The following is a 26,236-nucleotide window of genomic DNA, read 5'->3' on the forward strand; positions in this document are numbered from 1 at the left end:
TGAAAGACAAATTTATGCAAAGTGGATTTTGTGGAACAGTACCAGTGAATAATAAAGTTGTATCTAACAATTCAATTATTATATTTAAGCAGTTGCACATATTTCTTTCAAGTAAACAAAAACAGAGACTGAAAAATAACCAAATTCATGCTGAATAGTTGTTTTGGTAGAATTGTGGTTATTCATGTTTAATCGTTTAATCTTTTAATCATAACTCATATCTATATTTATTGTTGTTGACATAATTTTTTCAGGAGGTATTAAGCTGTTGTGTCTCCTCCATGTAATATGTTTGCCACTTCCACTTCGTCAAACATTGGATTAGTAAGCCATTTATAAGTAGAAAAGGCATAATAATACTATGTATGGAACACATTTAGAAATTATAATCAGTGTGATTGTACTCCTTTCATTCCTTCAATGGAATAAAACATATTTTTCAATATGTGACGTTCTGTTTGAAGTAAATTAAAAAATAAAAATGTACACACAAATTGAGGATGCAATTTACGTAATCGGAAAAAAAGCAACATAATGGACGTTGTTCAATTTCCCCTGACAGATTTGGGTCAGGCTGCGAGAGTGCTAGATAATGTGGTGCTCGCCACCAATCAGAGTGAATCTCTGTGGCGGGAGAGACGAGCAAAGGCTCAGGCGCACCTCAACGATGCAGTAGCACCCATACCGTATGCATGTGTGCACAACATAAACGGTAAGCCATATGTACAGATAAAAGCTGCATGAGGGGAATATAATACACCAACCGGGTGTGGGTTAAAACAACGTCAACAATGAAGCGTAGCCTTCCGAGGCGTTAATTGCATGTGGCGTGCGTGGTGACGCTTTGTACCCGTTTTGACTCACCAGCCTACGTTGAACTCCACGTGGGCATCAAACAGGGCCACCACTGGGGCGCTGGCAACCTTCCACCCACTCACTCGTGAGCGGATAAGGCCCTCCTGTTTGGAATGCCTCACCGTCTTGATGAAACCCGGCCGACGCCGGTTCGTCTCCGAGACAAACTCCTGAAGCTTCTCCTTCAGTTCCTCTGCAGAGACATACACACACGCACGCACGCACGCACACACACACACACAGTAAAAACACATACATCGTTATTCCGTTGTCCCTGCTGGGGAGTTGGTTGACCATGTGAGAAATAGCAGCTAGTGAGCAAACTTTTAACCACACGACTCCATTCCTTATTTCCCTCCTAAGGACAACATGTCTGGGATAGCGGTGCCAAGAGTAGACTAGTCCTGCTCCACTGCTTTGATCACTGGACCAAGGAGGTAGCAGCTTCAGATGGCATTCCTTCCCTCCATAGAGCTCAACACAAACACACACACACACACACACACACACACACACACACACACACACACACAAATGCAGGCACACACACGCTTGCAGGCACACACACATGCATGCATGCACACACACGCAGGACAACTGCCAACTGCAATATTGTGGTGTCAGCAGGCAATCCCCCTTAAGAAATGGAGGAGGTGAGTGTTTGAGGCATTTACCATTGTTATCTCACTCAGTATTCACATGAGAACATTATAAACACTGCTTATTTGCAAGTGTCGGTTATCTGGAGACTATGAATGAAGATGTGTGTTATTTTGAAAATCCTCTTTTCCCCCCAAACTAAAGTCTTACAAGTATTTAGTCTTATAGTTCATGCAGTATTTATCCCATTCTCTATGCTCTGCATATTTAGCTCCAGATTTGCAGCTAAATATAAGCTCCTACGCACCTAACCCACACAACTGTAGAACTCTGTGCTCAGTTAAAATATACAATTTTGACAGTCCCTCGAATAATTGAGCCCGTGTCATGACAGTGTTTCACAGCCAAGCGTTTCTCAGGCCACAGCTTGGGACATTTCCCAATTAAGTAGGAATCAGCTAGGTCAATTTACCCTTCTCTTTCCTGATAGCTACACTGTCTGCTGCATGCTAATGTCTGCAGCAGGTGAGCACTGACAGGAAGCAAATGACTGTAATAAGGCTGCAGGTACATGGAAGGTTAGGAGTAACGGATAGCCCCTCGAACAGCCCGAACAACCTGCACCGCACCTTTGGCCAACCGGGCCGACAATGTTGAGCGGAGATAAGATTTACCATCTTGGTGATAATGACAATGGTGGAACTGTCTAGGTGTGTGTGTGTGTGTGTGTGTGTGTGTGTGTGTGTGTGTGTGCAGGAGGGAAAACGGGTGAAATGCTTTTTTGACAAAATGTCAACACGTGAATTGGGTCCTCATGGAGGTGAAGAGGACTGCTCTCTGATTTACAATTATGTGATACAATCTAAACCTCTGGCAGTCGTGGTAATCTACTTGTGCTTGGAGCGACTCCGCTGTTTCACCATAGTCTTTGAGCGGAATGGGGTTACAGGATCAGATTAGCTTCCCAGCGTTATTATTATAGCTTGGTGGAGATTGCTGTTATCTGTGGGAGTAAAAGCTGAGCTGACGGCACACATCAGATCAAACCAGAGACATGTGAACGATTGGATCGTCTGGAAAAGGGATGCAATCACTTATGATAGTTTGCTTACTTTGCTCACGTTACGCGATCCTCCTTTTCTTCCAAAACTATAACCCTGCTATATTTTGCTTGTCAAAGTGTCTCATACCGCCTGGCTCTAACACTTCTTATAAGCAGACAAACATTTTTAGATTGCTTCGCTGCCTCCCGAAAGAATATATTTAACACTGTTAGGCTTATGTTTATTTGTGCATAAATTTGTGTTTCTTTTTTGGTACGTGTTGATCAGTATAGAGTACAAACCCATACCCAGATACCCAAAAGGATTGTAGGCATGCTATCAATTTTGTGAGTTTTGTCCTCAATGTACACAACACAGAGTAAAGTAATTGCATACGTTTGCGCACATTTGCTGAATTGGCTACATTTAATTAAATTTTACCCAATATTCACTGAACGGCTCTAACAATAATGGATTCCAAATGCAAATGCAGGATATGTACAAACACCTCATTACTCCCCGTGACACTTATCTTCCTAAAGACCTATTTTCTTGCTTTCCCACTTGTAAGTGTTTTGTTTTTTTAATCCATTGGTTGAATCAAACACGCACAAGCCCTAATTGAGAATGTTAACGGGGCTAGAGCGAGGAAAGAACGTCATCAAAGAACCAGAGTTAATTACCGTGACTGTATATTCCTAGTGATACGGGCACAACATAGCGTCTCAAAGAGGAAACAGGGATCTAGATTATGCATTGCAGCAGACAGGGCTAACGATCCGCAGACCTTGCTCACTGCTGTGTGCCTGACGCTGCCTACCGTTGTTGCTGTTGTCATCCACCAGGATGATCTCCTTGAGAAGGTGGGAGGGCGTCCTGTTCATGGCCGAGTGAACGGAGCGCAGGATGACGGACGAGGCCTCGTTAACAAAGATGAACACGATGCTGACTTGAGGGAGGTCCGCATGATGGCTGATGTTTTTGCACCTATGGAGAAATCATGGTAGAAAAGAGCCTTTATAACTCATAGAATGACTTGCCTGGAATGAGCCTCGTAGACTCAGAAATGATGCAAATCACAGCATCATCACGGAAGATATGATATGATAGCTTCCCATGGTAAACATCCATATGTTCTATAGTCCACACACAATGGATTCACATTCACTACGATGCCCACCCTGACTGAGCCTGAGCGTCCATCTGCTCATGGGCCGCCTTGCGGATCTTACCCGTCAGGCCGCAGGTCTGGTATGGGTCTGTCCAACGCCAGGCGGTCGCTGAGGTAGCTGTTGTAGCCGTAGTACTGGAACGACTTGAGGGCCACTCTGCGGTTCTCTGGGCTGAGGTCCTGGCCCCAGTGAGCAAACAGTGATGAGTCGGAGAATGATGTGTCTGGCTGACCCTCTTCTCCTCGCCCTGGCGTCTCTGCGAGAGGAGCAACATAATAATGACTAAGGGCTAAGGTGGAGCACTCAGTCAACTGGCGGGCGGAGGGAAGATGGATTAAATGGACATATAAGATACAAACAATTAATTTTAATTTGCCCGTTCTTTTTGGGAAATGCACACAGGCCCTGAACAACAACGTGACAAATATATAATTGGGGGTGAGAAAAAGCCAAATAACTATTTTTCATGAATCATTAATCACTTGTTTATAAATGATTTGATGGACTTAGGAAATAGCTTGGTTAAGAATTTATTCAGGGGTCAATTTAGACTATCAGGAAAAGTTATGAAGAAGTAGGCTCTGCCTTAATGGACAGCATCTGGTTCCTGTACAATGCAGTAACTAACAATTTGTAAACAAGATTCTTCAAACCTTCAAACCCTTCAAAACATTTCTTTGGCATCAATCATATTTAAAACCAAGGATAAAAATATGTTTTTTTTATGTTTTTGTCTATCCAATAACAAAAATTGGTCGATGCTGATCTCAAGGCAGGAGAAGTATTAATTGTATAATCATCTAAACAGAGAAAAGCCACCAGCTATTTGCACTTCTGAAGGTATAAACATCAAAACCCTCACACTTATGAACACGGTTATCATTGCAAATAATGTTCCCCCTTCAATACTAATAGATTAATTCATTTAGCAATTTAATCACATAGCCAACATAATAGTTGAACATTTATGGCTTGTGTTGATAGCTTGGGTTCTGGCTTGCGTCCTCCTGCGTCAAGCTAAGAGATCCTTGTATTGTGTGTTAATTAGTGCCGGTGTGCTTGGTAATTTTTTTAGAGTAGATAATCAGCTAAATGGCCACTCCCCTCACTGCTAATTGCCTGCCTCTCCATTCTAAATCAGCTCTTCTCAAGTGGAGATCAAGATTCTCAGTTACAAAGCACTATGCATTTTCATATTCATTGGTTTGCTCCTACTAATGCTTTACAAACACATTAATCACTCCAGTCAGAGCTTTGTTACATATTCACAACACACTAATGTAGAACACTACATGTAGCAACGACCTACGTTTTGTTTCCAAAAACAATTAATTGTTCATTATTGTTTTAGCTCCTGGCATGTTCAAATGCATTATTTCTATGACTTGAGTTGTTTGGCTTTAACTGGATGAAAAAATTGTGAGAGAATTGAGAAAATGAAATCTTGCCATATAAATGAACGTTAAGTATACTTTGAATCCAATTTTTAGTTGTAGTTATAAAATATTAGCAACACATCTTAGTATGACAATCCTACTTTATCATCTATCAATTATTTAATTGAAGAAATTTCCTCTATTCCCTGTAGCCCGCTGCAGCCAGACAACAATTAGTCACAAAGTAAATTTCTTTTATTTAGTCCCTGAAAAAACATGCTCATTTTGCATTCTACAAAATCATCTGGTGGAGAGCTCAAAGATCCGTCTCATTCAACTATCAGGCAAAAGGGAGAAAGCTTTGAGGTCTGAAACGGCTCAATGGCCTGCAAAATGACTGCCAATATGTTTCAAATTGATTCAGTGAGATTGCACTCCTGTGTGTGTCTGTGTGTACAAGGGTGGTGCCCTTCGCCACAGTGTGTTTCTTTTGCATACTTAAACTTGTTTTTGTTTGCTCATCAAATGCAGAAGAAATCACACATCCACCATGCATCTCAATGACTCTAAACGGAAAAGGCAAACGTTACGTGACATTATTTAAAACAGGCATGGCCACTGGCTTCAAAGTGAACCTGTTTTCTATCTTGGTTGCTGGTATCAAACAGTATGTCCAAGAGTACAGTACACTCCTTACACTCTCATCGAACGGAGCATTGTGGAACATGAATAAACATGGGCAAAAAGGCTCTTACAGCAAAATGCAAATGAGTATATTAGTATAGCATAAGCTATAAATTCAAAGGGGATGCCAACTTGCAAACAAAGCTGAATAGCGAGAGGAGGTTGAAGGAAGGGTGTAATTGATAACACTGTGCAGACTTCTATCAGTGTGTATCATGTGACAGAATAACATGATACAAAACGTGTAAGGTGTTTTCGTTTGTGGTTGGGTTCTGCGTGTGTGACTAATTAGGCCACAGAGATTTCTGAGGTGTGAATGTGAAGCTGTTTACTCAGACCAAGTTTAGGTTGGCTGTATGCTGGTAGTGGGTGCTACCATGGAAACGCACGAGAACTCACGGTCCTTTAACAGACATATTAGTAGTGTAAGATGATCATGTGGGAGTTTACCAAATTAAGAAGTAAACACAACAACAACAACAACATCAACAACAACAACAGTGCTAACAAGGTACCCATACCACAACAGACTACCTCACTGAATAAAAGCATTTTGATCTCTCTGCACCGTTTTTTCATCGGCTTATAGTTCAAGGTCATGGGGTCTGTGAGGCAATTAGGGACTCACAACTCCATGTGGGGCCCTAACCTTTATGTCAGTACTTGGCAGGGACAACATTTGCACAAGGCCCACCACTAAAGAACAAGAGGCCTAATTTACAATAGAAATGAAAGATTGGGGATATACAGGCGCACACATGCATCACTGGGAACATGAACCACAACCACACCTGGTTTAGTTCCCATGGGTGCAAAATAAGTACCTGGAAACATCAACTACTCACAGAATTTAAGCGTATACAAGGTTCACAACCTGCATTACAAATCAATTCCTAAGTATGCTATCCAAAAATGTGGACATCAATAAATACAATGAATATGTATGCCTACACTGTAGCCCTATTTGAACGCTTTATCCTTGCATTGCAAAAGAGCAACTCAACTCTCTATTAAAGCATGGATGTGTTCCATTGGATTATTCAATCACGATATAGCCTATAATATAACACAGCAATTCAGAATGCTCTCAAGTGCACTATTTTAAGCTTTATGTTGAAAGAAAGCCTTGCATTGAGGTGAGGTTGTTCACAATGTTCCCACTTAATAAACGTGATTCTCCCTAAAAAATGTTAATTGTATTGTATTGGAATAATTGTATTTTATTTTTATTTTATTTAATCGTGGCGCAACCCCATATCATATATAAATATCCTTTATTTGGTATCGCTTTAAAATAAGCCATTAATTAACCAATAATTAACATTTGTTAATGCACGAATAAGCATTAATTAACAGTTAACTAGTTATCCTTTTTTAATTGTTTTCATGTAAATGAATGGTGTTGAATGTTGAATAAGGTAATGGTGTTCATGCTAACAAAGGTATTCATTTATACATTATTTAATAGGGTTCTGGTTAACCCTAACCCTATTAAATAATGTATAAATTAATGAATTACAATAACCCTAACACTATAACTCTCACCCTTATCCCTATGCTAATACTTTATTAAAAAATACTATAACTGCATTAAGTCATGTTAGTTCATGGTTAACTAATGTACACTTATTGTAATGTGTTTAATTGTGCAACGCAACTTAATGTTATCTACTATATTCTTAACTGTACACCATCACACAATAAATTAAAGCAAAGCTGGTTGCTTGGTTGACAGGTTGGCTTGTGAACAAATCATTGGTGGGTGTGCTGCGTTTAAAATGGTGGGCATCTGTGACTGACTGAAAGAATGAAACAGATTGTATGATTGGAAGAAATTTTGTGTGTTTTGCTTTTCTTTCGAAACCTAGAGGACTAATGGAAGGTTGCCATGGTATTTAACAAAGTCTACAATGTGCAGAGGTAGAAAATACCACCATTTGCAACTGTTCCATTTCTGTACCATTTTGTTAACTGCTATAGCTTGTATTGAGGGTGGGTGAAAACAACACATTTCATTGAAGCTTGAACATTTAGAACAACAATTGTTTTCTTGCTCTGAAAAGGAAGCAGTGCTATTTCTAGACGTGTGAATGCCCTCTTTGGAAATACTATGCACACCTAACAGGATAGAAATGTATTCCGAAAAATGGATTCTACAAAACCCTCTTTATCTTTGGGCTTAAAAGCTAAGGATGGCTGCTGATCAATACTGAAATTGTATGTGTGTGTGTGTGTGTGTGTGTGTGTGTGTGTGTGTGTGTGTGTGTGTGTGTGTGTGTGCATGCATAGTCCATGAAAAGCAAGAAACCGGTCAGAGAACCATAAATATGGACGACTTCAATATCCTCATCCATATATCACCATCATTGCAGCCCAAAATATTTCCCGCTATGTTTCTTTATTCCCACTTTCAAGTGCCAAAATTGTCACATTAAATTCAGTTTGCTGAGATCCCTGTTTTATAGCATCCCTTCAGATCTGACTCCCTGAAGGGCCGGTGAACAAGTGTGCTCTCTCTCCCTCCCTCCCTCTCTCTCTCTCTCTCTCTCTCTCTCCCTCCCTCCCTCTCTCTCTCTCTCTCTCTCTCTCATCTCCACAGCGGAATCTTTTGCTTTGTGTTCTCAACATGACTTTTCCTCTAATGGTTGCTGCTTTAGGTCTAAACAGGCAACCAGGGTGAAACGTTTGCTAAAAATAAATAAAAAAAAAGCAGCTTGCTGCAGAACATAACTCAAAAGTATTGCTGTGGGCTGAAGTCCATGGTGCAAAATGAACAGTGGCGGCCAACGGCATAAAAAAACCACAGGTGGGAGAGTGGTATTAAGTAACTTAATTAACCGTGTCCAGCTGCCTGCATTGCTATCTGTCACCCAGGCTTGTTTACAGTATTAAGCAGCCTCTTAAATCAACGTTACTAATCATCATTTGTCATTGGTCACCTGCTTATTACCCGCATACCGGCACTAAGATGTGTATCAACTTGGGAATTATTCAATTCCTAAAACTAAATGCATAGTTATGCTTTTATTTACATAATTAAATCAAAATCACCAGTTCATACGAAATGCTCTTGTTGTCCGATTCAAGTAGATTTGAGTTGCAGTCATAGTCTCCCAGACTTATACATGCACAAAGACAGGTGCCAGGATAGAAATCAAAGCAATTTGTGCAGAATGTTGTTCACTAGATGAATGAGGATCAGATGTTTGAAAAGCTACATGAAGGTAATCTTTCATAGCATTTTGAAGTGACTAAGAAGTGACTCACACAACAGATATTTGTTGTGGCAAAATAATGTATTTAATGAAGAGTAAAACGGGCAGCAATGTCAGCACCATTAATAAATTAACAACAATAATAAATGTTTCACACACACATTGCTATAAAAGCATCAAATGGCTTCTGAGCTGGTTTTCTGCCTGCAGCCCAAGGCCAATCATTGCTGATGCATGAGGACCAGTCGTGCCAATAGTAAGCAAGCACCAGTGGCAAAACAGTTACCGTACCCAAAGAAAAAGAACATCTGCGCCTGTATAACTTTCACACCCTGAACCCTGAGCATAGCTTGACCAGCTGGAATGACAGCAAATATTCTGCAGTTCTTCTTAAGTCAGTATAGCCAGTGAGAAGAATAGTCAGGGCTGTGCTCTTGATATTCCACAAAAGGGGGAAAATAACGTTTGTTATTCAGTGTACGCAAACTCTCTCCAATGACTAATCATAAGCGAAATTCTGGTAAATTCAACAAGGCCGGACGTTTATTTTATTATCGGAATTCAATTCCAAAACAGAAGGAATGATTGATACAATTAGCTCAACTCTCTGTTTGCCGAGTGTCTAAGAGGGAAACAGAGCCGGCCCTTATCATCCCACTACAGACGTGCTCCAACAGTGGATGTCTAAAGAGAGAGCTCTTGTACTGTGTCGCTGTTTGAGCCCCCGGGGCCGTGGTAAGGGAATGGGTGCTGATGGCAGGAGCCATTGAACTCTGTACCCAGCTGACAAAGCACCGGCTGACGGCTCTATTCCTCTAGTCTTTGGTGTGTATTGCAGCCACATACAAACGCACACACACACCACACACACACCCACAAGCATACGCGCGCACACACGCACACACACACACACACACACACACACACACACACACTCATACACACAACCAGAGGCTTCGCAGAATTTCTAATCTGTTGTTGTGTGCAAAGAGACACTTTGCCAATCTACAAATGCTTTCAACAGTAATTCGATGACACTGTTGAGTTGCAACGCATTATGTCTATTGATGCTTCTGAGTGCTGATTATTCTTAACATGTATTATGACAAGAAGAACAAGTACAGTGTGTTTTCATCTAAATACATGATCATGAATATATTTATATTCATGTAAATGTTTCATTCATTCTTCCTTTCATTTTTTTTTACACTTGAGCGAAATAATAGGCATATGATCATTCTTTTTATAGAAATTATGAATTGCATCCAGTTAAACTAACAGTTAAAAATGCTATTTCACCTTTTGACATTTTCCCATTGGACCCTCAAGATGCTTTTTTCAGGTAAGTCGAGGACAGTGTAGTAGCATCACACACACTCAGCCAACCAATTGCACTTAATTAATAACCAGGGCCCTCGAGGCAGTCCTGCTCACACACCAAAACTTCTCGCAATTTTGTAATTAAAAAAGAAAATAAATTAAAATCAGGACTACCTTAACCGAAATACGCGGCGCAACACTCAACGACAATAATAACAGCCTCAAAGGGCTTTGCAGACCCAAATCAGACGGACAACACCACCTGCATCTAAACAAGCAAAGGAAACATATGCAAGGAGGCTCAATTCAGAAGGATCCATCCTGGGAAGGATGGGATATGACTGAAAGATTCATAACAAACACACACACAATTCCAGTACATCTGCTATTACTATGTGCATGCACACATTGGAATACAAGCACTATTGCTTTTGTTGATCTCAAAGTAAAAAATTCCACTCGCAATCCTCTTAAGATCCGTCAAATTGCGTTGACATGCCTCCCTGGATGACCACAACGTACATTTTCAGTCAGCTAAACCAGCAATTTATCAAAAGCTAAACCTGCTGCTCCACGATCTTGGACTCTTAGGGTCTCACACTGGCTCAGCGAGGCGCCTACACACACTCCAAGAGCCGGATTACTGTTAACCGGGCTGTGAGGCTCCGCTGCCCCCCTTCTGGCAGCCTGGGTGCATAGGAAGGGGAGGGGGGTTGGGGTGGGTGGGTGTGAGCATGGTAGGAGTGTGAATGTCTCTACACTCATCATCTACGCTCACACTAACACTATTCCCCAGTAAAAGAAGTTGTTTCTTTACTTGAATAATGTATGAATAAAGATCGATTAGAAAGGTGTGGAAGAAAGTCAGGGAATAGCGATTATAAGAATTTACCTCAACACTAGTGGGTAAGAGACTGGTGGTACTGCCAAACACACTTTAGTTTAAAACTTGTTATCGTGGAAATTTAATTTGAGACCCTCAAGACCACCTCTTGCTATCAGACTGCCTGAGCCGCGGTACTTTTAAAAATGATTTATGCCATTAATCCTTCAATAATCCCTACATCAGGTGATCCGGTGATCAACCCCAAAAAACCCCAGAAACACCCTGTTATGTAGCACAAGCACGCAAGACAGATTGCTCAGCAGCTCTCCTTAGGGTGTTGAATCACACCTCATTGATCATCTTCAGCAAACAAACATAGGTTTAATTCGGCCAGACAGTTATGCTCCTCATCTGCTGTTTGCAGTCCTGTGTCTGTTTGTCAAAGATCCTCATGTTTGGCTGCATTTATTAGTTATTTTCTGCAAAGACATATTTTTTTGTAAGCCAGAAAATATGTCTGCATGTTTAATGTATCTAGCATGCTTGTAGGCCCCTTAAGAACATGAGAACCTAGAAAAAGAGAAAAAGATTATCTTCTAACCATATCTTTCAAAACTATGTCTTACATGCTGAAGCAATATTTAGAGTATCATGTATCATGTTATATTGCCATGTAAAACAGAATATCACTAATGAGTGGTGTGTGGTCATTTGTTTGATCATATATGATAGCATACGAGAGATAGTGTAGTCTCTCTAATAATCCAATATGGCCATGTTAAGCTGACGGCCTTGAGCCTCACCCAAAATCGAAAAAAAATCAAAGGAGGAATCTGGGATGTGAGGGGGGAGACTCAGTTCACGAGGAAGCGAGGAGTGCCGCAGCCTGCAAATGTAAAACAAGAATTGTGGCACCCGAGGAAAGCGTACAAATCGACAGAGCAATCAACACGTTTTATTCCGAGAGAGACTGAATAACGATGTTAAAAGATAGAATTTGCACAGAAGACAATTCTCCCAGGAGTTGTTTTTTGATTTCCAACCAGAATGGGCAAGAGAGAAGGAGCAAGGGCGTCACTTAGTTATTTAATCAGATTAGCTTGGGTATTTTGAACAAAGAGAGGCTGCGCCCATATGTGGAAATAATTTGGTGCCCATCCAAGGACAGACTGATATCCTCCGCCCCCCCCCCCCCCTCGCCAAAACAAAGAAATCTATGTTCAAAGCCCTACGGCCCTGCACTGAAAAATGTTACACCTCGTGTTACACCGTATTGATTGTACATCTCACCCATCTGGCACCTTGATGCATGTGGCAAAGCTAGTCTTGTCTCTTGAATGGCAATCCCCATAGGGTGGAATGGGGGGGTAGCGCCTCAAAGCTTTAGAGGCCAGGGGTTAAATGTAACCTGCATCCTAGGGGAGGATTTCCCCCGTTCTCACCGTCACCTCATGTCTCCCATGTCTCCCATGTCTCCCATGTATCGTTGCCTCTCGCACCTTGATCACATGCGCCACATCAAGCGATTGTTTTGGGTTATCCAGGGTCACTCATGGTACTCTCATTCCTCTCAGTTGTTGTGTTTTGTGTGTTATTACAGTATGATGTCCACAGTAATTCAATATTTTGTGCTGTACAATCAATGATTTACTTCAGTGAGGGTATTGGGATACCTCTTGTGGTGTTATTACATTACATAGCATCACACTGAGTTACAGAAACAGCCAAGGACAGCTCCTGTAGCTATGTTGGATAATCTGGTGGGTCTGCTGAAAGCAATATACTGCTAAAGGGTGGCTTTATCCATGGCAAAATGCCAAAAATGCCAATTGCAGAAAGAACAAAGTACTCACCATTTTTCTACTTTTTGATATTTATATAATACCAATCTGTTTATCTTTATTAGTCCAGAGAGCCAAGCATAAAAATAATAATCTGAATTTGTACATCTTTTCTCCAGTTTATCAAGTTCAAGTTGCAACTGGAAGGAAGCACTAACGTAAAATATTTTATAACCCCATTTATGAATTGAATAGTGAGAGAATATGCTCAACATGTGTGTACTGCATTGAAGAAATACAAGTTTGAAGACAATGATGAGTTAGAGTGTAAAAATACTCAGATAGTTAATCCATGGATTTGTGAGATAGAGAGGCATTTCAACGCAATCTGACTTATCTAAAGAGGATTGAGGGAAGAAATTACTTTGTAATCCACTGATATAGTCCATCTGATTCAAATACAAGCAGCTTTTCATTGTATATGTTGTATTATGTAACACAGCAAACCAGCTCCTTTCAAACCAAAACAAAACTGCATGCATTTTTCCATGGAAGTGTTTGTGTTCGTAAAAGACAGCTGTGAATATTTGTTGTCTTCACTGGGTAGTGTTGAGACTGGGTAGTGTTGAGACTGGGTGAGAGCCATGGGAGCTGCCAAGGCAGTGCGAGGTGAGGTGTCAACCCTTCAGTAACACTGGAATATCAGCAATGCTTTGCGCTTGGTTTGAAAAGTGTAAAGACACAGGGGATTCAGAAGCGGCAGCAGCTGTGACAGATTTCACTTGCTGAATTTATAGAGCGAAGATGTCTCTTGAAGGAAGTTATATGCTTAAAATACTTTCTACAACACATGCCATCAGATTGCTATACCTTCTACATTTAACTTATACAACCATTGCATCGCCTGGAAGGAATTGCTATTCTCCAGCCGGTATATCTTCTATATCCAGCATGGTTTAGACAGTTGTTGAATGTAACTGTGAGTTCATGAGTATGACAGAAAGGCTAAGAATGTTTTCTACGATGAGATACTACCACCAACGCAAGGCATTTTGCATGAAACCAGATTTATGGAAAGAAGCAGAGGAGGTTTAGCAAGCAAATAAGGTTAGATAATATTTATTGTTCTTTTACAGTGGCATAGGGCAACTTGGTTAAAACTAGCCAGATAAAGGATAGGAAAATTATTTGTGTCTATGAACTTTATAACTGTGTTCCATTTATTATTTATTATTTTACTTTTTTTTTTACCAAATGCTCTTGAACATTGGACATAATTCCTATTTCATTCAGGTATCCAACATTGACGACCACTTGACTGAAGGACTGATTTAAGGGCAAAGCTTTATAGCCAATGGCATAACCAGGTGGAATAGGTGGCCTAGGTGTAATTACAGAGGAAACATTGCACAGAACAGAGAATGACTTACAATTCACCCCAGGGGCAGGTCAGTGAGTACTTTGGGGAGTAGTAAAGTACACGAGAACTTAGACAAGAATTTTGAGTGATACTTTACTTCTGTAACTCTATTATTGGGGTAGTTACACTTTTTTCCACTAGGCCTACTCTCCAAGCATGTTAGGATTATTCAGTGACAATAGGTTAAGAAATTGATACCTTTGATAGACTACATGGTTCAGCTTGTTCACGTTTTTATTGGTAAATGCCAAGTTTGTGACTAGCACGGTTGCAAATTCACTATATGATCTACAATTATAACATAGAATATTATCTAGCAACTAAAAATAGGATACACAGGCACAGATCTCAAGAGCTGGATTCATGTTGTGCAAATGTATGTTACCACACCACGCATATCCGTTACAAGTCACACACGATTTTTACCCACCCACAGATCTGAAATACAAACAGAGAAGTTCTGCCACCTATTTGACTCATCAAGTGGTAATCATGGCAACAGCATGAGCGGCTGCAAAATGGCTACCATATTGCTATGAAATGGCTAGTGTACACACCATTTAAAACAGCAACAATATAGAATACTTTAAAATGCTTCTTCTTTGGTGACTCAATATGAAAGGCTTTCTGCTGTATTGTGGAAATCTCTATGAAAGAAACATCTGAAGAACAAAGCCTTCAGGGAACATCTCATGAGGTGACAGTCAGATTGGGATTATCATGACCTAGGAGTCTAGAAAAACACTTTGTTGAGCTGTAGCATCATTGTAGAACTTTAGACTTTGGGGAAATGTAGTGGGATTTAGTTACCAGATACAGTTAACACGTCTACTGTAACTGTTTGTAATCTACAAACCTTGTTTCTCTTATTCCTATGGGCCGGCTACTCTGCAATCCTTCCAGTTTATATGCTTTGCATCACTATGGTTTTTCTGGCTGCTCCAATTTTGATTGCTGGCTTTGATTGCTCTCAGCTTCACATGTAAATTACTTTTAGATAAAATAGTCGCCAGATCCATACACAATCAGGCAGAGCAAAAAAGAAAGTCAGTTTAATTTGAAGACAATGTATTGGGGCCTCAACATTCAACCCCCTTACCTACCATATCCCAGCAAACTAAAATGTTCGTCAGGTAGCAAGGTACCCTGAAACAGACCATAGCATATAACATAAACTCACACACTATCCCCGTGGTCAATGACTAGTCCCCATTAGCCTAACCTGCAAGTCTCTGGAGTTAGGCGATAGCTGCTCCTGGCGAAGCCACACAAACACAGGGATAAAGCATGCACACTGTTACGACCCAGGACAATGGACTGATCAAATGCAAACCTCAGGTCTCTCTGGGAGCTGTGATGTGAGGCACTGCACAGTAAAAACATCCTATTGTGCATCCTGTTAAATACATCCTCCCCTTCCTCTACCTTCCGCCGCACGATGGGCTTCGAGATCTATATTGTGTCTAAGACGGAACACATATATGTGCATCAGCAAGAAATCACATCATCTCTGGCTTACATTACATCTAGTCAGGAGGATTCTGAGCAGTCAATATCAATTAAGCTTTAGTTTTAGATCAAAACTTATTAAAGAAAAAAATCTTCCTTAAAATTTCCTCTAAAAGGGCGATTTAACAGCGTTTTTTGCTTCTCTATTAAGATCCTCATCCCAAACCATTACTTTGTTTAAAGAAAGTAAATCACTATTGCTTGGTCTCAAGAGACAACTCTTTTATTTTAGTCAACTCTGCAAGACTTCTTCTGTGACATATAGATGTTGAAGAGATGGATGATATTATCATGAAAACAATGAGACAAAACTGCATTCTAGGCAATTTAGGTCATGTAACAGATCATTTCACGCTAAACGTGTTAGCTGCAAGGTTATTAAATACACAATAGTGACCAATTACGGAAACGAGATAGGAGCTTTAGGGCCTCTGTCCTATTTATGTAGATTCTGGTGAGCTGTTAAACAGTAGGAGTCAAGAGCTTGCTACCCAGAACGCTTCCAACAATAACCATGGAAGAGAAGGTGATAATTAAAGGGGATATTTCCCTATCCTGCAGGATGCATATATATGGATATTAGTTTATGTGTGAGAGTGTGAGTGTGAGTGTGAGGGTGGGTGTATAAACTGTATACACACATCGGTAGAAGAAAGGAAAGGGTAGAAACACTGCTTATCCTGCAGAAAGTAATGTTGTCATGGTTTCTTATATTTGCTTTTAGTATGTTGATCTCAAGTGCACTGAAAATCAAAAAGTATTTAAAAAGAGATCATAAAATCCTTTTGTAGGTCCATAGATCAGTGCTAGATTAAATATAGACAAAGCAAATGTACATCTGTATAGCACATTTTCCAGCATGGGTATATCTGATTGCTGCAATATGTATTTAAATCAAGCTAAATGTACTGCATATTTGAAAGAATCCAGACACATTTAAACCCTTCAGTCCACATAGAGATAATTACTATGGGGACTATGAGTACTGCTTTACAATAACAATTCAATAGAATAACATTAAGAATTCAAACAAACGAAAGGTGCTTCCAGTATCAGTTTTTTTTATGGGGGTTTGTCGTACAAGCAACACAAATAGTGTTGCACCCCACCTTCTTGTAATGTATGGTTCCAGGTTTACATCCAATTTTATATACTTTAACCATACCTTAACAAAAATAATCTTTTAGAAGCGACTGCTAACTATCTACAACACTTCATGAACTTTGATTGTGCATTTTATTGATCGCATAACATTTATATCACTCTAAACTAATTAAAACTAAAACATATTTCTCTCGTTGGGTTCAACAGGGTTTCAACTAAAGCAAGCGCAACATCAAACAATGCACATAAATCAATGAAAGTTGAAGATATTCAAAATGCGATATTCATTACTCATCCAAGTGGTCAAATATGGATGAGAAAATCCAAGCAATAAAAAAATCTAACTGAGGTAGAAGGGTATTCCAAGGACACGCCGAAGCAATCGAGACATTACCTTATTCAAAATCAAATCGAACGGCTTTAAATTCAAAACATTATTCTTTTGGTGCCCCAAAGCCCATGGCCCGCACAGACACAGCGATGGCAGAACTACAGTGGACAGCTCTGCCTTGTTAACAGCCTTGAGGGCTGCTGAAACAGCGTCACAACAGACACGGACACTTCACAAAGGCCTTGGCAGAGCACTCTGTGTGAGCTGCTCGGAGCGCCTGTGGAGCGGGGCTGCGTGTGCACAATTGTGCCTTTTAAACTGTTTTAATGTATAAATGGACTCGACAGCGGCCAACCTCTTCCAGTCGTGTTGTTCCTGAATACACTATTATTATTCCTACACTGCCGAAATCTGCTTCTTGTAAATGTAATGGGGGGCACTGTACAAAAAAAGGTAAGTTGGGCATCACACAAAATCGGCCACTTGTTCATTTATCATTATCAAACGTACATAAGGAGCTATTATATGTATTGAGAATAAACAAAAACTGTCTAGATAACATGTTGCTGATCAAGATCATTCACATGTTAATTGAATGCTACTGTAGCCTAAAACATATACTCACTTCCATTCAGTTGTTGGTATTTCTTAAGTAGTTTGGTATCTGTGGCTGTCGTATTCCTGTAATAGGCCCGTCCAATAATTGAATTTGGCCCGAATTAAATTATTGGATGGCATACCTGTCCTTTCTGCAAGCATTCGGCCCATGCACTCATTTTACATTAACAGAGTCCGCCACAAGGCAAGGCAGACCTGATGCTAAAGCCAGAAAGCTAGTCATGTGTTTTTGGGGAGTGGCTTGAAGGAAGGCAAGAAGGTAGCAGTGGGATTTTTTAGGTTGGCTACCGAAAAATATACAGAAACATGAATGCCAGTACGAGGCTGTACATCCACATTCTTTGTTCTCCTCTCTCACCGGCCCTCCCTAATTCGTATTCCCCCATTGTCTCAGACCCTGTGCTCCTTCCAAGGTGAGAATGGCATTTGCTGAAAGCTGGGTCCAGATTAGAAATAAATCTACAGTAATCCCAAGAAGAAATTCAGACAAAAGTAGGCTACGTAGAATACATTTATTATAAACCGAAGGCCTCTATTTTGACGCTCAGTCAAGCCTCTTTCTGATTTTGCCAAAGAAACCATTGCCATGGATACTGATTATAAAGTAGTTCCAGCTGTTAGTATGGGTTGTAAATTAATGATTGGTGGTTAGTGGAAGGCAGGTGAAAGCAGCAACACAAGATTTATAAGATTTACAAGATTTACCGGAAAGCACGAACAAAAGAAGACCTGGCCTTCTTGTTCTTCAGTGCCTGCTGTTCTTTGGTAGGGCAACCATCAGTATAGACAAAGGTTTATTGTTTATATTTTTGTAGAAGCAGAGATTACTAGAGGCCATTCAAAACAGTACAGTATATCCAGCTCATTAATATTAAAGCAATATTCCAATATTCCATGCATTTAGCATTTTGCAAAATCCTCTTCCCCAACATCAAATACATGCAGAAAGGGATTTTCCAAAATGTTGTTCCACTTCGTGTAGTTAGGGATGTGAATAACTCAAAATTTTCATGGTCGAATAATCAGTGGGTGGTATGAACGAATAATCTATGACTCACTGTGTGCCGACATTCACAAAGGCAGCCATGGATCATCGGCAAGAAATCACTTAATTTCTTAAACGCAAAAAAACAACTACCTGCTAAGTAGTTCCAGTCAAATTGTCTGTTGTGAAAAAATGCCTTAAACTCTAATCAGAAAACGCGGTTATATGCTATAGACCCTATAGTATCTTTGGTATAAAGGCTGGGACGAATTTCAAGTTATAAATATGTATATTTTATGTTTAAAGTATAGACCGTCGCAATTCCCATTGAAACGAATGGCGCCGTGATTCGAGAGTGGTAAATTGTGAGAAATGAATTAAACTGTAATCAGACAACGCGGTTATATGCTATCGACCCTAGAGTATCTGTGGTATAAAGGCTGGGACGAATTTCGAATTATAAATATGCACAATGCATAACGTTAGCTCTCGGGCTCATAGCTGAGCGGACTAGAATACCTCCCGTTGCCAAGTCGTACCTAAGGTCCGTCCTATTTACTGGAGGAGTGAATGTTTACGTTGCATAAGAACTTTACGGGAAGGTAATGTTTGTTCCAGGTATTAGTCAAACCCTCAGGCGTTACCAGGGAAACACAGTTATGGCTTGTGAAAAACTTTATATTTGAATGGGAAAAAATGTTAACGGTCCAAATGTTAAAATCGATTTTGACCCTCAGGAACGAATAATCCCTAAATTCAACCCATTAATATTGAGCATCATTATGAAGAGGTGCAGCACTATTTGACCCTACATTCACTTGCATTAAGCAGGCAAAAAAACATATATATATATAAAATTCCTAGATTCATTTGTACGTATTTTTTTCTTTTTTGATACTGCTGACAATTCACTGAACAGATTAAGTCAACGGATGACTCATCAGTGCTTCGGCTAGGCTAACGAGTTGATAGTGGAAGGTCTGTCTCTTGATGAGAAAAGTACTCACGTAATGAGTAGTAGGCCAATGGAGAAATCTGACTCAAGCGTAGAATCTATAAGGGGCCCTTTGCTTTCACTTGAGTATAGTATTACTTGAGTATTATAAGTTACAGTATTGTGCATGATAACTATATATTACTTATATTAAAATATTAAATACAATCCTGGCATAGACTACACAACACAAAGCATTCCTTACTACATACTTTTGTAGTTGTAGCTATACACATGTGCATCATTCACAGTTATTTACATGTCAAGGAGTGAAATCACGTAAAACATTTTTTTATTTCTTAATCTGTCTCAACAGCTATACGGCTTGTACATCAGAATGAATAGTGGGATTTTATGCCATTTTGTGTTGCCTCGAGAGAGTTGTCTTATGTAAAATAACTGTAAACACACCGTAAGGCTAATCAAAATTTAGTTTTGCCATGTCTCACATGAGAAACAATGTTGCAGCTTAAAAAAAAGCAATGACGATGACATTGTTTATTATATAATTGTCATTGTTTATTTCATAATTTAAGTCGTGTTTACACCAAAACCGACCCTCGGGTTGCTCTCATGAGTTTGACAAGTTTTAATTAGGTTGGGTGAAACACAAAGTTTACACGCTCTTCTTTAGAGGAGGAGGGGTGAAGATTTTACATGTTTTTGCATTGACTTTCCATGCTATTGTGCCGCCCCAGAAATTTGTTTATCTTTTGGTGTGCACAATAAATGTAAAGATACAGACAAACATGATAAAAAGCAGCTGGACAGCTTGTAGACCTACACAAAGTATCACGCTAATGTGCAGGAAAATGTTTATGAGTGGCCACAGTCCATTCAAAGTGCAGTTGCAGAACAATTTGTGTTGGCGGAGCCAAATAAATGATCGATAAAACAAGCAAATCATCATCTGTTGTCGCTTATTACTGTTGACTAATGAACGGGGCTAGTTAAACCGTGGTACAAAGGCAACATCACTTTCAAGGTTGGGCTGTAATGCTGAACATCAGCATGACTTTGATTTTGTCGTGGGTACCGGGCTGCAGGCCGTGCCGTGCTGACATTCACTTTTACAGCAAGCACAACCTCGAGTGTGATGTTGGTTAAAGACTGCAAAATAAATTGCCTTAGAAGTAAACACTTTATTTACCACATTCTGATTTTAATTACTTGGGGTTGATCTTCAGAAGGGCAAATATCATGTTTAGGTAAATTGGTGTTGAAATGATGGAAGGCAGACTTAGAGTCAGACAGACACCTCCAGGAAATATAAGATATGGGATGATACGGATGAAAGCTTTTACAACTGCAGTTTCATGGATTGAAATTGTAATGTACATGGGTTCTACATATCAGTCAAGGCAATTAGAATACTATATGTTAAACTGGAAATCAACATTCAACTACAATTTGATGAAACAGGTCCACTGTGCTATGGTTACAGTGTGAGATACCTGTTATCCTAAAACATAAAATAGCAAATTGTGTGTGTGTGACTGAGTGAGTGAGTGAGTGGATGTGTGCATGCGTGTGTATGCCTGTGCATATGTGTGTGTGTGTGTGTGTGTGTGTGTGTGTGTGTGTGTGTGTGTGTGTGTGTGTGTGTTTGTTGTATGTTGGTGTGATACGGCAAACAGAATGCAATGGATAGCCACACATACTTGCTGCCATTTCGAGAACACAATACATGTGGACATGACTTGTTCTATCATCTGTGACTCATGCTAATATTACAAGGTTGAACAACAAGATAACCGTCAATAACAAAGCACACAAGGTCGATTTGCCACTTAAAGGAGAATAATAATAATGTATCCACATGAAACAGAATTGTTTTCAATGTTCCCCTCTGGGCTAGAAAAATAACCTTGAACTAAGACTTGATTATGACATTGAAGTCCCAATAAACACTAGCATTAACTGTCATTGTCATCGTCAACAATAACTTATTCACGATAGCTTCGATTTTCCAGTGCAAGTGAGTGAGCCAAAGCCTCCATGAAGTGAGCTCTACTGTAAGTGAGATGATATTACACACACGCACATACTAATAGCCATTTGTTTCATAAAGGCAGGAGAGTGCAGCAGGAAGCTTGCACAGTGGGCGTGTGTGGGCTCGCCTTTCTCCGCTTTCCATCATATGCTCCCCTCTCATTAAGTCCACTCAGAGTAGTGAGGAGTGCAGTGGTACAACTACATACGTGCCACTGCTACCACTTCCCTCCCTGACACTCTGTTTGCTCTAAACATCCTCAAGAAGCGATCGCAGTGCTGTATTTTGGCTAGCCCCCCTGCTTGCAGTGGCACTGGTGCACACAAATGAGGCACTGCTCCGGGACAGTCACCGTTTTTTGTCTTCAGTCCCTTGTGCTGTCCTCATGCCCTGCAGTGCTACGGACGCCGTCTCTCTGGGTTAGGCACGTGGTAGGACCTACAACTGTGTTTGGTGGTGCGAGACACGTATTTGACTGAGCCGATGGCACGCTTCAGTGTCGTCAGCAACCATCACAGCAATTATAAACATGGGAAAGGACACAAAATGTATTTATTTTTTATCTATATATTTCTTGGGTGAATGTAAGACATTAAGGACACAGTCTGACCTCATCACCGGTGGAGACATACCGAGGAGGAAAGGATATTCTTAGAGATTTCTAGTCAGCCTTTGCCGGTGCATAAATATGGACTTCTCACACTGTTGTTTGTATGTTGAATATTTACTCATGGACAGTGTAAGGGCCTCATTATGGAGCCACATCTACATGTGAGGCGTATTCCATATTTTTGCACAATATAAACAAGGACCCATTCACCAGATGACGGGATTGTGGTTAGGTTAGGTCATTAGGCTACACTAAACATGTTCTTTATATATTCTGCCAAATGTGGAATTTGACATGACATTTAGGTCATATTTCGTATTAAAAAAAAATAAAGGATGCTACGAAAATGCCCCTAGGTTTAAATGTCTTGAGACATTAGCATAGTGCAAGGTTAAACATTATGCAATATCCACAGTCAATTATATAATAACAATAACAGAAGAGGCTATTAAGATCTATTTTTTTATGTTTATGAGAATCGTGTTATATTAAGGAGGAAGAGGTGTCAAGATAACCTAGCGTATAACCTTATGTTTATGGCTGTTATGAAGTCTTTTGGGTTCCATGCATGACTTGGGAATCATGAAGGCGGATCCGCGCCTTATGCGTAATCTAATATGGATAAAAGAAAACGGAAAGCCGAGCCATCAAAGAAACTAACCCCGCACACAACTCCAACCCCGCAAAGTACCGTTTGAAAAAGTTGAGGATGTGCGTAATGTAAAAATATAAGTAAAGCTGTGGATTTTGGACAATGCGCATGGCACGGAGGCACAACCTGCTAAAAGTTCCAAATGCAGGCTAGATGAAAGCATGCGGGTTTTGGAATGTCCTCAAAAACCACACACCTCTATCATAATAATAATAACAATAATAATATAAATAGGCAGAAAAATAAAATAATGATAAACGCCGTGAACGTTACCTTGTATGTGCTGGTTGACCACACTCTCGAGTCGATCCAGTCTCTCGATGATCCGGAGAGTGTCACCCCGTTTGTCGCCGTCCAACTTTTTCTCCGCTATCGGCATCGGCACTTTGATGTATATGTTAGCGATATAATTAGTCACCCATCCAACATAGAGCAAACACACGATATTGGTCATGCCACTCAGTATCACGCATGTGGACACCAAAGTTTTGGTTCTCCTGGTGCAAGCCATGCCGACATCCCGACATGCAGCGTGTGTCTGACTGTCTCCCAGCGCAAGACAAGGCAGCAGTTACCTTCCCAAACCTGGAATGTAGGCTACTTCAGTGCACACGTCACTTTGGACCAGCCGCATACAATCATCCCTCTGTCCCTATACGGCAATGTAATCCGGTACAGTGTTGAGTTTCGTTTCATCCAAGGGAGGTATCATATGCTCAATTCACGGTTGATTTGCCATTCCAAGCATGCTGCATTAACATTCACAGCAGCTCAGATCATGTTGCCATATTAACAGATTACGCGGAACAAGGTGCAATAGGCTACTGCGTTCACGGGATTTGATAGTGGGGGTCTTCGGTATGCAGTCCCCTCATTAGCGAATAGAGGCTTACAAGTAATTTATTAATTATGACTTATATTGCACAAATATGTACTATTTATTATATTTATATGATTATTATTAATAGTTATTATTACTTTAACTATAACTAGTATTTGTAGTATTATGATGATGATGCTGATGAAGATGAGGATGATGATTATGTTTATGTTTAGTTTTATAGTAATTATTATGATTATTATCTCAACATCAATATTGTATGTTTTGTGGTGACTGTTTTATACAGTGACAGAGTTAGGATAATATATGACATTTACTTAATTTATCCCGAGGGTAATCATTGTGCAATAGCTGCAATACGATGTAAGACAAAAATGGCAAAAGGGTATCAGTATGTGCAATAACCATGTGTGTAGATCTAAAAATGTGACAGGTAACGCTAGGTATCATAAATAAAATGTAAACTAGTTATGGTAGTATAGGAAAATTCTCAGGTGTAATCCAAATATACAATGTCCAAATATCCCAGTTTAACACAGTAAGTTTCACAGAGATGAATGAGAGTTTCAAAAACCTATGCATGTACAGAATCGATGATAGTGATGTTCATGGTTCGATTTCCGGGCCTCAGCTGTCCCTCTTTTGGCCTGGGGAAATTGATCTGTTCAGTTGGATTGCCCCAGGGGGAAAGGATTTCCTGTGGTGTTCTGTGGGACATCATGGTGGTGTCAGTCTGCTGTAGAAGGTGCTCCTATGTCTGACCAGAACAACGTGGAGAGGATGATAGCCCTTATCCATGTTGGCCCGCCATTTGCATAGCTTCCTCCTCGCTTACACCACCGCCAGATAATCATGCTCCTCCCCTAGGACAGAGCCAGCCTTCCTGATGAGCCTATTGATTCTGCTGGTTTCCATTGAGCTCACCTTGGTTCCCCAGTACACAATGGCAAAGACAATAGCACCGGCTTACAAAGACTGGTAGAACATGGAACTGCAGACTTGTCCGAAGCCTCCGCAGAAAGTAGAGTTGGCTCTGGCCCTCCTTGTACACAGCCTATGTGTTCTTCCCCCCAGTCCAGTTTATTGGCCAGGTGTACTCTGAGGTACCTGCACAGTATCCACATCCATCCCCTGGATGGTGACAGATGTAGCGTGTTCTTTCCCCCCTGCAGAAGACCCCATGAACTCCTTCGTCTTGCCAGTGTTTTGCTGCTGGTGGTTCAGTCCACATCATTCAATGAAGGAGTCCACAACGCCTCTGTACTCGGAAGGCCACCTACCCCACGATGATGCAACCCACAATTGCAGAGTAAGTGAAATTTGAGTTGTAGAGTGAACAGAAAAGGTGACAGGACCCTCCCCTCTGGGGCACCTATAAAGCAGGGTTACCACGTTGAAGCGGGTCGTTGATGGTGTCATCCACATTTGCGCAAAACTGATGGGGGTCCAGTGATGGTTTGGCCAGGGGCTGAAGGTATACCAGGACCAGTCTCTCAAGGGTCTTCATCAAGTGGAAAGACAGCACCACTGGTCTGTAGTCTTTGTAGGCACTAGGGCGCACCTCTCATTTGAAAGGGAATAAGGCAGGATGTCTTCTAGAGCCCAGGGAGCCTTTCAATACTCAGGCTCAGATTGAAGATGTGCTGGAGTACTCTGCACACCTGGACGCCACAAGCATTGAGTACCCACGGGTTGACGCCATCAGGATCCACTGCCTTGCCTGGATGTGGTGGTTTTGGATAAGGACTGCTAGACACTGGCCCAACCCTTTTTATTTTTCTGAAATGTTTGGGGAAACTCGGACGAGTTCGGGAACAAATCTGTTCCGTGTGTTCAGTTGTGTTGGAAGCTTTTGGAACCGTGCGGACGGTGTCTGGTCCGATTCAACATTGCAAAGTCTGAAAGCGTTGGTGTCTGAGGATCGGAGCCACTGATTGGTTGTGTGCTGCTGCTAGCACACAACCAGCGAATCAGCGCAGTGTGTGGGAGGGGATAGCGCCACGAGACTAGCGCCACCCATATCGCGCAAGCGCAGAAAGTACACGCTACTGTGTTTTGATAGTAGTGTTTGCGGTATGTTTCAATGTAACTTTTCTGCCGAACAGGTCAGACGAGAGGCAACGGAGTGGTCGGATAATTGGTCGTTGAATCTAGGCTGTGTGTTGGCCCCTTAAGGATGGAGAGAACGGTTGGAGGATGGGGGATTGTAGGGACAGTGGGACAGGTGGGTCGAGGAGGGCCGAAGGTCAAAGAGCTAGAGGAGATGTGTGGAGGGCCCTTAATATATGGGAAAACAACTTGTTGGCC

The 26,236-nt window shown here is 40.8% G+C and overlaps 1 protein-coding gene across 1 annotated transcript in view; it reads right to left on the minus strand.

The window, feature by feature from the left end:
- Positions 1-23,602, minus strand: part of galnt18b (UDP-N-acetyl-alpha-D-galactosamine:polypeptide N-acetylgalactosaminyltransferase 18b) — a 42,610-nt gene extending 19,008 nt beyond the window's left edge. The window contains exons 1-4 of the mRNA XM_079736382.1: positions 23,362-23,602; positions 3,731-3,926; positions 3,319-3,485; positions 865-1,048 (exon numbers count right to left, since the gene is read on the minus strand). Coding sequence (XP_079592508.1) covers positions 865-1,048; positions 3,319-3,485; positions 3,731-3,926; positions 23,362-23,599 — 785 coding nt within the window. The 5' untranslated portion in view covers positions 23,600-23,602. The remainder of the gene's footprint in view (positions 1-864; positions 1,049-3,318; positions 3,486-3,730; positions 3,927-23,361) is intronic.
- Between the last annotated feature and the right edge of the window lie 2,634 nt (positions 23,603-26,236).

Source organism: Pollachius pollachius, assembly GCF_949987615.1.
Source record: "Pollachius pollachius genome assembly, chromosome: 5".
In the NCBI taxonomy this organism is placed as follows: Eukaryota; Metazoa; Chordata; class Actinopteri; order Gadiformes; family Gadidae; genus Pollachius; species Pollachius pollachius.